Source organism: Phyllostomus hastatus, unplaced genomic scaffold (genome assembly GCF_019186645.2).
Source record: "Phyllostomus hastatus isolate PE091 unplaced genomic scaffold, TTU_PhHast_1.1 phas_scaffold_129, whole genome shotgun sequence".
NCBI lineage: Eukaryota > Metazoa > Chordata > Mammalia > Chiroptera > Phyllostomidae > Phyllostomus > Phyllostomus hastatus.
In genome coordinates, this window is record NW_025334009.1 from 16,003,757 (window position 1) to 16,018,784 (window position 15,028).

The following is a 15,028-nucleotide window of genomic DNA, read 5'->3' on the forward strand; positions in this document are numbered from 1 at the left end:
GTGATTCCTAAACCCACCTGCATGTTGGTGTACAGGGTGGGGCCAAAGTAGGCTTGTAGTTCTTTGTATAGAAAATGGTACAATAATTAATAAATAACAATACAAGAATACACTCTGTTTCACATACCCACAACTATAAAGCTACTTTGTCCCACTCTGTATTTCCGTACTATTGCATATGTTAGAGTGCTTGCTCAGATTTGAGATTCTGGGCCCCTGCCTAGAACAAAATCTTCTGGGTAGCAACTTAGGAATCTGGAACTTAGTCTTTCCCAGAGTTTTTCAGCAGCCAGCCATGTCTTTCCTTGGATTGTCTCTTGTTTAATAGACAAGGAAACTGAGGCACAGAAAGGTTGTATTATACCAGGATCAGAGAGCGTGGGTTGTATGGAAGGGTTAGATAAGATGGCTTTCAAGAGAATTCTACAGCCAACCAGTCAGTCCTCAGAGGGGTGTTGAGTGCCCACTGATGCCAGCTGCTGAGCTGTGCCCTCCCAGTGTGGGCTGAACTGCTCGACTGTCATCTTGTGTCCCTAATGTTGTGGCAGGAAGGTCTGCTCTCTTCACATGGACATTCCCTACCATTGTAGTCCCTCCTCCCACTCTTCCACTGGATAGCCCACCACTTGGTCTAGAGTTCATTGCCTTGGTCATTTGACAACTCTGAGGAGATCTCTCTTTCTACTGTCATAACTTATTGTCACTTTGCTGTTATGCATTTATGTATTTAATACATATTATTGATTGCCTACTAGAATTAGGTAATTTTATGTAGTTAATATTAATAACATTTATTGAGGGCCCACTATTTACCAGGCACTATTTTAAGTATTTATCTGTATTAATCCATTTAATTGTATGTCAAAGGAAGAAGCTGCTTCTCAATATCTGAAACAATATTTGAAGCTGAATTTATTATTTGTTAAACAAGGGGGAGCTGTATGCCTCTTGGAATAAACAAAAGTCATGGTTATGTAGAGTTTTGGAAGATATGGAGTGGAGGAACTGGTAGAAATTCAGAATTCAAAGTGTTTAGGGGTTGACCGATTTTCACATATGGAATTGTGGTTCATGGAGTGGGACTTGGGGATGGACTAACTCTTAACAGTCAAATAATTACAAAATAAGAAGAAAGGGGAGTAGCAGTAAAATGAATGGGGAGAGAAAAAAGTGAGAGAATCTCATCTATGTGTCCTCTGATAATCCAGAGACCATAAACTCTGTTTTGACTGGTTGACCCTGTACCCTAGGTTCTTCTTTCAGTTCTTACTGTCTCTTCTCTCACCCGTGAATTAGGTTCTTTATCTGCCCCATACCTAGCAAAGATCCCTCTATCTGCTCAGTTAGGTCCAGTAACTTGCAATGACATCTCAGAGGAGGGGAGTATTATCACTTGCTGGTAGACTTCTTTTATTTAACAGGGGGGAAGGGAGGGAGAAAGAGAAATATCACTCAGTGTGTGCCCTGACTGGGAGTCGAACCAGTGATCTTTAGGTTCTCAGGCCAGCATTTGATCCACTGACCCAAACCAACCATGGAAGTGGTTGCAGTTTTACATAGGATTATCACGTTAGGGCTTGCTCAGAAGCTGATGTTTAAGGAAAGAGTCACGGAAGATCAAAGAAGCCAAAGTGGTGGGAGCTTAGAGGACAGTAATAAGATTGAGGTTTGAGGTCCAAGAGATAATGGGCAAAAGGATTCATTTAGGGCCTTCGGGGTCATTATAAGGACCTGGACTTCTGGTTTAATGAGCTAAGTGGCCATTTGATGGTTTAAGTAGAATAGTCACCATGTGATATGACTTATCTTTTCAAAGGAACATAGGAACTATTGTCTTGAGAGTAGTCTACATGGCATGCAGGGTATGGATGGAGGCCGGCAGGTTAGTTGGGAGGCTGCTCTGCTAATCTAAGCATTTGATGGTGGTTTGCACTAAGCATTCGATAGTGTCAGGGAAGAGTGGAATGAAAAGCAGTCATACTCTGGCAACATGGATGATTCTTTCCATTGAAAGACTTTATTTTTAACCACTATAACTCTAGCAGTTAGATTGGAAGTCCTGGGGATGCATCCCCAAAGATCACAGCTTGACCTACTATACAATCTCCAGAGGGTCTTTTCTAATTTGGGAAATGCAGGGGGAGGAAGAGTCACATGATCACATCTGGCAGTAGAAATAAAACATATCTGTCATGAAAAGAGGAACAATCTATACCCAATTATTATAGTATTTTCTTCTAGATATGATTTATGGGCATTTCTTTAATTGATTGCTGTGGACACAGAGATAATTTTAATTCCAATTTCATTGCTATTTTGGTTGAAAGTGGGTGTTTGACATTTTTTACTCTGTGTGTGTGAGAGAGAGGCAGAGAGAGGCAGAGAGAAAGAGAGAGAGAGCGAGAGAGAGTCTCTGATCTGAGAGGGCTACAGAGCAGCTGCTATTCCCTGGGCAATAAAACCCTGAAATCCTACTAATGAGGGAAAAAGAAAAAAACCCTAACTTTTTCTGGGTGATTAGTAATAGCACTGCCTACTGACATAACCAGGGTTCCCTGAATAATTGCCCTCTTTTCCAGGTTATTTTTAGGACCTAAAAATTGGGGGGAGGAAAGTGCCTTTGGGTGTAGAGCATTTCTGTCTAAAAGTGCGATTCCATTGCTTCAGCATTTCATCCTAAACCATATTAAATACATCCTTTCAAGTGAAAGGTAAGTGATAGTGAAGGCTGGAAGTAAAATTCAGCATTGGGGCTCTGGGTGGTTTACCCTTCCGTGTGAGGATAAGAGATGGATCGCTTGCAGCAGACTCTGTCTTTCCCAAGTTGGGGGATGTTCCCGTGGGGATATGTCAGGTGGTGGTGTGTTCATCTTCCTCTGAGGATACCATTGGAGTTCGCCAGCGACAGAGTTAAAGGGTTTATAAACCACAGAATTTTATCCAAACATTTAACGTTGAGGAGAATATGGACTCAAAGCGTAATAAATGGTAATGCTGTTAGAGCCCTCAGTAAGTGTAAAAATATTTGAAATATAGTTAGGTCATCAGCATATTTAAGGTAGTTTTACAAAGTATGAGCAAGGCACTGTGCTAGATGCAGTGCTGAAAAAATACTTAAAAAATTATTTCTGTGATTTCCACAACTAAGTGAATATGAACATTATAAGGAGGAGAGAGAGATACTCATCAGAAAAAGAAAAAATAATCAAAGCTTGTATCGTACACTGGTTGAGTATCTGGATTAAGTGACCAACATTATTCTAGTCTCAGATATAAATTTCCATGCTGACTTTTTTTTAACCTTTAGTCATTGACTGGCTGTTGTGCCAGCCTAAAAATCTTTTCCATTTTTCTGCCTCTGCCCCAACTGCAAGTTTGAGAGGTTTCAAGGCATTAAATGCAGGTTTACACAGTCACACTGCACATTTTCCTTTATCCCCTTTCAGTGGGAAATGGCTGAGGAGGTTTAAGGAGGGGTTCTCCAGGGCAAAGCACTGTCTACAATAGAGAGGGCCATAACAATGTGAGCTTAAAAACCTGAAGTTAAGAAAAGCAACATTTCGATATTGTTATTTCTTCTTTAGGAATAGCTCATTAAAAAGAAGCATATGGCAATCCTTTAAAAATTACAAGAGAGGGTGTGTTCGTGATACAGACACAGATCTTTTGTACATATGATTGAAAGGTGTTTGCAAGAGTGAGAATTTACAATTTTTGAGCTCCACCACACTCCCTGATGCTAAACAAGATGTTGCAGGAATGGAACATAGAAGTTTTTTTCCCTAACTCTACAGTTGGGCACCGTGTAAGAAACTTGTCAGCTTCAGTGCTGCAAATGTGTTGGGTTGGCCAAAAAAGTCAGTATGGTCTTTCTGTTAAATAAAAGGCACGTTTTCACTTTCACCAATAACTTTATTTATTTGGATATTTTGATTATGTTGGTTATCTCCTGTATGGTATAACATTGATTGTTCTCCGTTAATGTCTTGATTTGATCTCTGTCAACTTTAACTGGTCTATTGGACCACAGAGAATCGCCCAGCTAGAAATCTCCAGTATGAAACTTTGCAAACCACGTTTGACATGTTCGATCAGTCACAGCACCTTGTCTGTACACTGCACATGTTATGTTTTTTGTCAGTTGTGCTTTAACCTTTCTTGAAGTGATAAAGCATAATATGCCAAAAATGTTGCATGTTTTCTTCCATCTTCAATATTAAAATGGCTACACTAAAATTCACCAATTTTGATAAGTTTTTTAAAATGCATGCTGATATGACAGCTGTCACAATACAGTCTAACAAAATTGTTTCAAATGAAATTAAAGACAACCAAGCGCTACTAGAGCCATCTTATGGAAAAAAACGAATGAAGGTTTTGGCCAACACAATATTAAAATAAAGCCTGCCATTTGAAGCTGGGATGGTGATTCATCTTTTACCCTGTGTTTTGCTGTGGTCTAATGAGGTTACCTCTCAAACACAATTTGCTTGTGTACTTCCAGGAGATATTGGTCAACAAGATATGGTTCCAACTAAGAAGAGCACTGTTCTCATGGATGGGGTCGTACTGAATGGTCCCACAACAGATACAAAGGCAAGAGAGAAATTTGTTGAAGAGGCCTGTAGGCTAATCATGGAAGAGGTGGTTTTGAAGGCTACAGATGTCAATGAGAAGGTAAAAGTAAAAAGCCTGTAAGAAGCCCCAGGGATGGGAAAGATAGTTTTTTGTGTGTTTTTGTCTTCTTTTCCCCAAATCTGGATGGCTAGATGTAAGGGAAATGGGAAGCACACACTTTAATGTCCTCTGTACCTTTGTTTCAAGGGCCTGCTCTGATACTAATGTTTGCACTTGTTCCTGCCCACCCCCGCTCTGCTCCCACACCTGCTTTCCTGGAAGGGCTAACTTTTAACAGCCATTATCTAGGGGGAGATTGGCCAGGACTCCAGCACTTATGCATATAAGTCCATGAAGCTTTCTGCCCCAGATAATAATATAGACTATAAATAACCTAATGGTCTGATTTATACACTCTCTAAAACACACTTTACTCTCCATTCTTTTTGGTGCACATTCTTTATGTAGCTAATAAAAACCAAAGAGAAGTTATAGAAGGTGTGAAAAAAATTTTAATTTATCTGAGGATCTTTATCAGGAACTTGTCTGAGCTTAGGTTAGAATGCTTGGGTTTTCAAGTCTGACTTCTGACTGGTAGCAATGACTGGTTTTAGGTTTCAAATTGAGACTCAAAGTCAGATTCAAAATGATACGGGAACTACTACTAATAACATCTACTCTAAAGCATACTTAAGATGCACCAGATGTTGTTCTAAGGACTACTCCAGATGTATTTGTGTATTTAATCCTTGAAAAGCCCCAAGAGGCAGATACAGTGGTACCTTGGTACTTCCCTTGCTATGTGTCGTTAACTCATTACGGAACTCATGACGAGTGCCAGAATTGATGAGTACCACATGATAGAGGATCTTCTCTTGCGGGGTGGCATTGTGACTCATACAAGTTCTAGCAAGCACGATGAGTGGTGAGCAAGCACTGAGTGCTGATGCATTTTTTTTCTTGTCAAAATGTGACGAGCACAGGGTTGGATGAGTTTTGAAGCCGACGAGTACCGAGGTATGACTGTGCTATTTATTAACTCCAGTTTAGAGATGAGGAAAACAGTGAGACGCAAAGAGGTCAAGCACTTTGCCCAAGATCACATGCTAGTGAGCATCAGAGCTGGTCCCAACATCCAGGCAGTGTGACCTCAGGGTCTGTGCCTTTAACTGCTCTGTAGGTCTCCTAAAATCCCTAAGTTACCCTTTCACACATTGATCACCTTTTATGTTGGGATGGATTACCAACAAGTGGATCAACAAAGAGGAGAGACTTTTATGCCAATTCTGTGAGTCAGAAATAAATGTCACTTGAGAAAACATTTTGAATGTGAAGTGGAATTTATTCTGAATTTTTGATCACACGCATGTGGGAAAACTAATACAAAAATAGATTGAAATGACCAGTGAACTTTGAATAGTTATGTTCAAGGCAAAAATCACAGACATTTTCTGATTATATATTTATAATTGCCTATTTTCTGGTCTTATCTGTACTTGTGAAATATTTTGCATTTGCTTTACTTTAGCACAAACTGCCCTTCTGGTAAGATTTTTTTTAAATTGGCCTTTATTCAGTCATTAAATATTAACTGAGGGTTAGCTATGGGTATGGCATTATATTTGGTCCCTGGGGGATATAAAGAAAAATAAGATAAAAGCTCAGCTTTGAACTGAACTTATAATCTAATTAGAAGAGTAAGTTTTCATTTGAAAACAGAATAGGGGGTCCCAGGAAGAATGCGATAAATGCTGGGTGACTGGGGCTGACTTTGGGGATTTCACAGAGGAGTGGGCACTTTGAGCTTTGATGTGGAATGTCAAGGTTAAGTGAGATTTTGATGGGCAGAGAGAAGTCAGCCTCTGTGTTGAAGAAAGCAGGAAGTTAAATACGGAAAGAGAGCTGTGAGAGAACAAGATACATTTAATGTAGTAAAGGGATCTTTTTGCCTGTAAAGAAGTGTTTATGTAAGGAACCAATGGGAGATGAAGTGAGAAAGGGAAGCTTATGATCCTGAACCACAAGTCAGTCACAGCATAATAGATGTGTAGGCTATCCATGTGAATGTGGATGGAAATCTAAAGGGGGAAGAGAGTGAAGTTTCTATGCCACAACTTAGCCTGCTTTGCCACATCCAACAGGGTACCATTAAAAGGTGAGAGGGTGGGCATTAGTAAAGGGTAAATAAAGGGTCAAATACATGGTGACAAAAGATTTGACTTTGGGTGATGCACACAGTGCAATGTATCATACAATTGTGCACTTGAAACCTGTATCGTTTTATTAATCAATGTCACCCTCATACATTTAAGTTAAAAAATAAAAAAATAAGGTGACCTCTTTATACATTGCCACACTTCATGAGATGATTACTTCTAGTACCCTCTGTAGAAAAGCTTTCTCCGTGCCTTTGAAAAAAAGAATTATAATTTACATTCAGTAAAATTTGCTCTTTTTGGTGTACTGTTCATGATTTTTGAGAAATCGTGTAACTATCACCACAATCAAGATACACTACAGAACAGTTCCATCACTGCCCCTAAAATTTTCCTGTGCCCCGCTGCCGTGAAACGCCCCCTCCACTTTAGACCCTGGCAGCCACTGATCTGTTTTATACCCCTGCAGTTTTTGTCTCTTCCAGAATGTCAGATAGATGGAATCATATCACCAGTAGCACTCTGATTCTTGCTCTTTTCCCTCAGCAAAATGTATCTGAGATTCACTCGTGTTGTGTGAATCAGTAGTTATTCCTTTTCGTTGTTTCAGTTACTTTTGATTTCCCTCTGCCTATGGTAGTCCTAACATCAGAGTTTAATTTCATACCTCTTGGACAACTTGGTATTTCCTTTTGTTTCCCCCAACCTCCCACTGCTGAGTCTTCTCACTTCCTGACTACTCCCCTGTCTCTCTCCTTCCTTCCACAGCCAAACTTTGTGAAGATTGTCTCTGTCCCTCCTTCCCTCCCTCCATTTCCTCACCTCCTACATCCTCATTTCACAGCAATCTGGCCTCCACTCCTACCTCTAAGTCAAACTGCTCCTTGCCAAGAACACCTCCTTGTCAATAACTCAGCGCTTCTCAGTCTTTATCTAATTTGGCTTCTCCCTAGGATTTGACAGTGAGGAAAAGTCTTTTTGTTCTTGATAGCATGAACCTCTTCTAGGATTCTCCCTGTCTCTTCAGTGTGCCCTGCACCTGTGAGCTCCCCTCCCTTTGCCCATTTCTTAGGTGTTGGCATTGCTCAGGTGACCTCCTACGTGTTTTCCTCTTTGTAGTAGGTTCTCTCTAAGCCGTGTCAACCATGTTAGATTATCGCAGTGTATGCCTGAACCTCTCTCCCTCACCTTTCACAGGGACTTCAGGCCAGTGGCCACACCGTTTTTGGAGGTCCTGAGAATCTTTAGGCTACATGTCCTCAAAACTCATCATTCTCAACCCACCCAGAACCACTGTCAACCCGTGTATGCAAGCAGACACCTCAGGATGATGCTGAGTCATTTCTTTCCCTCATTCTGACTGTGAAATTGATTTCCAAATTCTATTGATTCTGCATTTTAAGTATCTCTAGAAATACTTCATTCACACAGTATCTATTCTCATCCAGTCTCTTGACTGATTTATTACAGTAACCTTTATTTTCAATTTTACATGGAATCCCCATATATGAATGAAAGCTATTGTCCAAAACACAAATATGATCATATCATTCCCCTGTTCAAAACACTCCAATGGCTGCCCTAGCTGGCATAGCTCAGTGGATTGAGCGCGGGCTGCGAACCAAAGCATCGCAGGTTCGATTCCCAGTCAGGGCACATGCCTGGATTGCAGGCCATGGCCCCCAGCAACCACACATTGATGTTTCTCTTTCTCTCTCTTTCTCCCTCCCTTCCCTCTCTAAAAATAAATATTAAAATTAAAAAAAATTATTTACTTAAAAAAAACATTCCAATGGCTTCCCTAGTGCCAAGTTCAAACTCTGCAACGTGCCACATAAAGCCTGTCATGATATGAAACTTGCTTATTTCTTTATGCCTTTATTCATTCACTTATTTATTCATTCATCACAGCTTTACTGAACATCCCCTTAGGTGGCAGGCTCCGTGTTAGTTTTTTGGGACCAGTGAACAAACAGACCGATGTCTCTGTTCTTGTTGAGATTATGTAGGACAAAATAAGTGTTGGAAGGTGTTAAGTGCTAATGGAGAATGAAAAGCAGAAAAGTTAGGGGAGGTTGACAGAGATAAGGTAATGGGCAGCTTGTGGCTTTTAATAAGGGCATCAGGACTGCTGTCACTGAGAAGGGGACATTTGAGGAGAGCGGTGAAGGCAGTGAGGAAGTTAGCTATAAGGATGTTTAGAGGAGGAGCATTCCAGGGAGAGGGCCCAACCAGTGCAAAGACACTAAGGTGGGACAGGCCTGGTGCATTTAAGAACAGCAAGGAGGCCACGGTGGTGTAGCAGAGTCATCTAGGAGGAAAGCAGTGCTAGATGAGGGTAGAAAGGAAACACTGCTGGGAGGAAGCAGATTGTACAGGAACATTTTAGGTCATCGTATGCACTTTGTCTTTACTTTGAAGAATATGGGGACCCATTGGAAATATTTGAGCAGAGGAGTGAGCATGCTAGGTTGATAGTAGACACTCAGGCAAGGATGCTGTGCCAACCTTAATTCTTGCCTCTTCCTTCCTCAAACTGCATCTTCTGGCCACATTAAACATCCTTCCTTCCTCCCTTGTGCCATGAGCTCCTCTTTAGTTTTTCAGCCTTTGTTACCTCTGTTACTCCCACCTAGAATGTCCCTTGCAGTACCCCATCCCCTAAACTTTGCTTGGTTCACTCTGCTTCTCTTTTCCATAACAAACTAGATACCAGTTCCTCCAGGAAATCTCTGGCCTTCCAAATCTAAGGTGAGGCCCCTCATTTGTTTCATTGGCTTCTGCGTTACTGTTAGAGCTCTCTTCATGCTCAACTATGGTTGCACATTTAAATCTCTGTCTCTCCCACTTGTCTGGAAACTTCTAACATTTGTTCCATATTTGGCTCTCATGGGTGCTCAATGAGCTGTTGTTCCATTGCTCACCCTCCAGGTTTGTGAATGGCAGCCTCCTGAACAACTGAAACAACTTCTTGATTTGGAGATGAGAGACACGGGGGAGCCACACCACAGGCTGTTGGAACTCTGCCGGGATGTCATCCGCTACAGTGTCAAAACCAGTACGAATTTGTTGTTTCCTTGATCTGCACCTCCAAAAAATTCTTAAATGTTTGTTCTTCAGCATGTGTTTACCTTGCGGTAAGGCTGAGTAGGATAGTGTTTATGGGACGAGACACCTGGATCAAAATGTAGTGGTTCTGATATTTTTTAAATGGTCCATTAATCCTTATCACAGATTTGTGGTAGAGGCCAAAAATAAATGTAGAGGAATAAATGTAGAGGACATGGTAGAGGCCAAAAATAAATGTAGAGGCCACAGATTTGTGGTAGAGGCCAAAAACGGTAGCAAAACTGTTGGTGTTAGTGGGCATTTATAAATGTTATTCGCTCCTTGGCAATCCTCATCATCCATTTATAATCAGGCCATATATCGTTACTGCCACTTAGCGTTTCTTATGCTGGTGCAAACTGGCAAATGATATTTTGATTGTGGAATTTGTAAGGGATTTTAAATCTCGATGGCTGCAAAATATGCAAAAAATGTTCAAGAGTATGTCTTTAATATAAATAGGAATAGATTTATTTGGAAGATACTTGTTAACTTTGGGCAGTTGGTAATTAACAAATTATTTTATCAACTCTAGTAGGATAAAAAAAAGTTTACGAAGGTATAAAATGAATACCGTACATAGTACGTTTATGCAGTGATAGCCTCATAATAAAGCTTAACAACTGTGATCTTTGTAAATGCAGTAACATGATACTAGTTTTGTTCTGAATCTATTCCAGCCTACTGTTAATATATACCCAGGGAACAGGTTGTAAAAGTAGGAGAATAACTTTCCAAAATATGAATTTCTCAGTATGATGTAAAGTAATCTAGTCTTAAGACCATACAGGCGTTATGCTGTGTGAATTCTGACACTGAACAAAATCTAGTGGAAGGAACATAATAAAATCCTGGCTAAAAATAATTGGTTTATATTCCTTTGGGAAAGTCTAGTGTATGTATCAAAAATCCACTTAGCATTTCAAAAGCAGAGATACATATCTTATTATTATAGTGCATGTCAGAAGTGTAGAATGACATTTATGCAGTAGATTTTCCAGTTTACTGGAAATTTTCCATAATGTTACCATGGAAATCAATCATAAATTAACACAGAACTAAAAAAAATCTTATTAAAATTACTCGTAGTAATGTCTAGTTTCTTTTGCCAGATTAGGGGAAGTTTTCCATGTTTTATTTAAACAAAGACATTTTCTTTCAATACTTTGTTTTTCACGAACCCCTAGCTGAAAGGAAAATAAGCTAAGGCTAAAAGCTGGAAGTTGTAATGAGAGGTCACTCACTGAAATGGTTCTCAGATACTCAGAGTTGGAAATAGACATCCTGCATCTTTTTCATGGTCATGCTGGGCTTCCTATGGTTGAGAATGTCAAGCCAGTTAGCCTGGTGTTCAGTGTGAATATTCACACTGTGTCAATCCAAGGACCTTTATGGAACCTTTTATAGGAGGGGAAAAAATAGAACGTTGGAACTGAAGTTGTTTGAGTCTTAAAGGCAACTCGCCTTGGAAAGAGTTGAATTAGAAAGTTTATGTAAGCTGCATAATGAGTCACGTCTTACTCCATCTACATAATGCCAGCTGCAGTATGAAAATGGTCCAATCTGAAAAATAAAAAGGCCACTCCTTGCCAGTAGCCTGAAGTGAACCCTGTTAGTGAGTGAAATACATGCAAATGTAGAGAAGTTAGTGTCTGTATTTTCAGAGGATAAAGGTAGTAGGCTTTGATATTTGATACATGTACAGACAGTGTTCAAATAACCCACACCTTGAGGGTTTTGCCGTGGTTCAGGGTTGTAGAAAGAAAGGAGCAGACAAACCAATGCTCATAAATGATTGCTCAAGATTTGCTCAGAAACACATTATTGTTCAGTAGAAAGGGCTAGGAGATGGGTGTATAGCATTTGTTTCCTCTGTGCATAATTAATGTTTTTAAAAATTGAGATATAATTTGCATTCAGTACAATGGACAAATCTTAAATTCTTAGCCTGATGAATTTGTATGTATGTGTATATAAGTAACCACCACCCAGATGGAGATAAAGACCATTCTCAGCCCTCTAGAGACTCCTCAAGACCCTTCGTAATCAGCATCTCCTTCCCAAAGTTACCCAGAATTCTATCTTCCATCTCCATAGATCAGCTCTGTCTGGTACTAAATGTCACATAAGTGGAATTACACAGTATATAATTTGTGTCCAGCTCCTTTTATTATCTAAAAGATTTATTTATGTTAATTGCTATACAGTATTGATAGTTTTTCTTTTTTATTGCTGTGTAAATAAATATTCTTTAAATTTACAGACCACCCAAGATTTTTCAACCAGTTGTATGCTGGACTTGATTATTACTCCTTGGTGGCCCGATTTATGACAGAAGCATTAAATCCAAGTGTGTAAGTATCATTACACTGGAACTTGACACCAAACATGGATTAGAGATGTTTTTTAAGTAGATGCAATTTTATTTCATGAACTTCTAGTTAATGTTTGCCTGTGCGCAGTGTCATCACAAATAATGGAATAGCCTTACGACAGTAGTGGTCAAAGAGCTGTCTGATTTGACAGTGGTACTGTGAGAGGGTTGGGCAGGCGTTTTCTCCACTTAACAGGTGAGAGCATTGAGTAAGCCACATTCAGTTTATTCTGGCACGAAAAACCATGTCTGTGCTAAGTACTGAAGGATACTTTGAGTAAAAACAAATCTCAACTTTGCCTTCATGAAGCAAAATAGCTAGTGATATAGAGATCCCCATGCAAATTAGTCAAAATGTGCACGCAAATTAATATAAAATTAAAATTCTTGTGTGGAGGAGAGGTGCACGATTCTATAAATGTAAGGCAATTTTTCCCAGTTGGGAGTTCTAGGAAGTCTTCTCAGAGGAAGCTATAGCTAAGAGCTGAAGGGTGAGTAAAAGTCAATGGTGAGAGAACAGGAAAGGTGAGTTCTAAGCAGAAGGAATGGCACATACAAAGGCCCTGTGGCAGGAGACAACATGACACATGCTACAAACTGAAAGGTCCACGTGGGTGTAGCTGAGGGAACTATGGAGAGTGTAATGAAAGGTACGATTGGAGAGACAGATAGGAGCCAGTCCTGTAGGACCCAGAGAGGCATGTATGTGCATTATTCTAAGTACCATAGAAAGCCACTGAAGTTTTCTAAATTATTAGGTACCATTTTCTTATTGAAAATATCACTGGAAATATAGAGAGAGGATTGGACGGGACCAAGTAAGAGGGCATTGCCTTAATCAGGTGAGAGATGATAATAGCTCAGACTTAGATGAATAGTGGTAGGAACAGAGACAAAAAGTATTATGTTTAGAAGATAAAACAGAAAGGACTGAACAATGTACTGGATCTTGGAAATGAAGAAATGAGGGAGGTTTGTGAGATGACGCCTGCATTTCTGGCTTTCATAGCTTGGTTGATGGCCATGTCTTTCACTGAGATAAGCATTGGAAGAGGAGATAAGTTTTCAAGTCTAGGGTGAAAAAGGCGAGAGTAAGGATTCAATTTTCAATTGTGAGCATTAAGTTTGCAGTGACTTTGAGATATCTAAGAGTATATACTACCAAGATGGGAGATATATGGGACTCACATTCTGATATCTATATGAAAAGAAGAAATTTAGGAGTTATTGGTGAATGTTGGTAATTGAAACAGCGGTCAAGAATGAGCTTCCTTAAGTCAATGATTCTCAACCCTTTCGGCTCATTAGATTCAACCTGGGAACTTTAAAAAAAAATGAAGCCTAGGTCCCCAACCAGATCAATTCAATCTGATTTTCTGTGGGTGTGTTCAACAAATACTTTTAATGAGAAGGATGGAGATGCTTTAAAAATAAAAACACAGCAGGAGACGGAGAAGTACAGCCTGTGGGACAGAGTACTGGATGAGGAGAGAGGAGGGCTTAGGACTGGGCCTTGAGGACATCTGCTGCTCCCTGGTGAGGGGGAAGGAGGAAGATCAGCCTGTAACGGGGAGAGAAGGAGATGGAGTGGGAAGGCTTGGGAGCCATGGAGGAGAGTGCGTCTCGGGTCACGTGTCGCTGAGTATTTAATTAAGACAAAGACTGAGACATGACCCCTAGATTAGCAACCTGGATGCCTCTGGTGATTTCAGTTTTTGGTGGAGTGATGCGGGACAGTGGGTGACAACGGGTGGAAGAGTTAAAGTGGTAGATGAGTCAGAAGAGGCAGGAGAAGTACACAACTCTGTGAGCCTTTCCTTGTACGCCCTGGGCTTTCTCATGTCTCATTCGAGTTCTTTTATTTGAAATCTTGAGAAGTTTTTGAAATATTAAATTGCTGTTCAGCTGAATAATTCACTGAAAATGTGACCAAGCCAGGAGACCATTCCATGTTGCCCTCCCCTCCACCTCCAGGCTTATTCCCAGGTGGACAATTGAGCAAGTTTTCAAAGATAGGTTTAGTATTCATTTGTTTTTCTTACAAAAAAGTGAATGATGACTTCACTTACATTTGTAGGTACATATAAACATGCATACTTTTTAGAGTAGTTTTGATATGAGTAAACCCATTTCCTAACACGGTTGAAAAATAGAACTTAGATTGCTTGGAAAGTGAAACATAAGGAGGCGATACATAGGTCTTTTGTTTTTCTCCTTCTCAAAGTTTTCCCTTCCAAATGTTAAAATAATCACACATTCTGTGACTATAAATATAAATGTATCTGCTTAGTTTACATATTTAGAGTATATATGTATGTGTGTGTATACATATATATATTTAGATACAATTTAATGTTTTCACTTAATAGTTAAAGGAGGTTATAGATATTTAGTCACCCTCAAGTTATTTGGAGAAAGAAGAGACTCAGACACTACAAACCTGGGCATGGTTACTGCCCCAGGTAGGGTTCCCTGGGTAGCTGCTCTACATGGAATCTTCGAGCGAGATGTTTATTGAGGAATACCCTTGGGATCATCCTGGGTGACAGGAGAGGAAGGAAACAGACATGGTCAGAAGTGGGAGTCAAGCTGCCATGCGGGATCAATGAGGATCAAGGCCAACCTTGTGGAATCTCTGGAGCTTCAGTGGCCTGGTAGATTGGTCTAGAGTTAGACCCACATGGCCAAGCCTTTACACCTCCAGCTGGACCAGTTACCAGGTGTAGGCCGCTGCAGGAAGGGGTTTGACCTTAGGAAAGGTGGCTCCCTGCAG

The 15,028-nt window shown here is 40.2% G+C and overlaps 1 protein-coding gene across 2 annotated transcripts in view; it reads left to right on the forward strand.

Moving 5' to 3' along the window:
• GADL1 (glutamate decarboxylase like 1) overlaps positions 1 to 15,028 on the forward strand; it is a 159,235-nt gene that overhangs the window by 20,183 nt on the left and 124,024 nt on the right. For both annotated transcript variants that reach the window (XM_045856949.1, XM_045856950.1), the window contains exons 2-4: positions 4,505 to 4,677; positions 9,705 to 9,831; positions 12,145 to 12,235. In XM_045856949.1, coding sequence (XP_045712905.1) covers positions 4,505 to 4,677; positions 9,705 to 9,831; positions 12,145 to 12,235 — 391 coding nt within the window. The remainder of the gene's footprint in view (positions 1 to 4,504; positions 4,678 to 9,704; positions 9,832 to 12,144; positions 12,236 to 15,028) is intronic.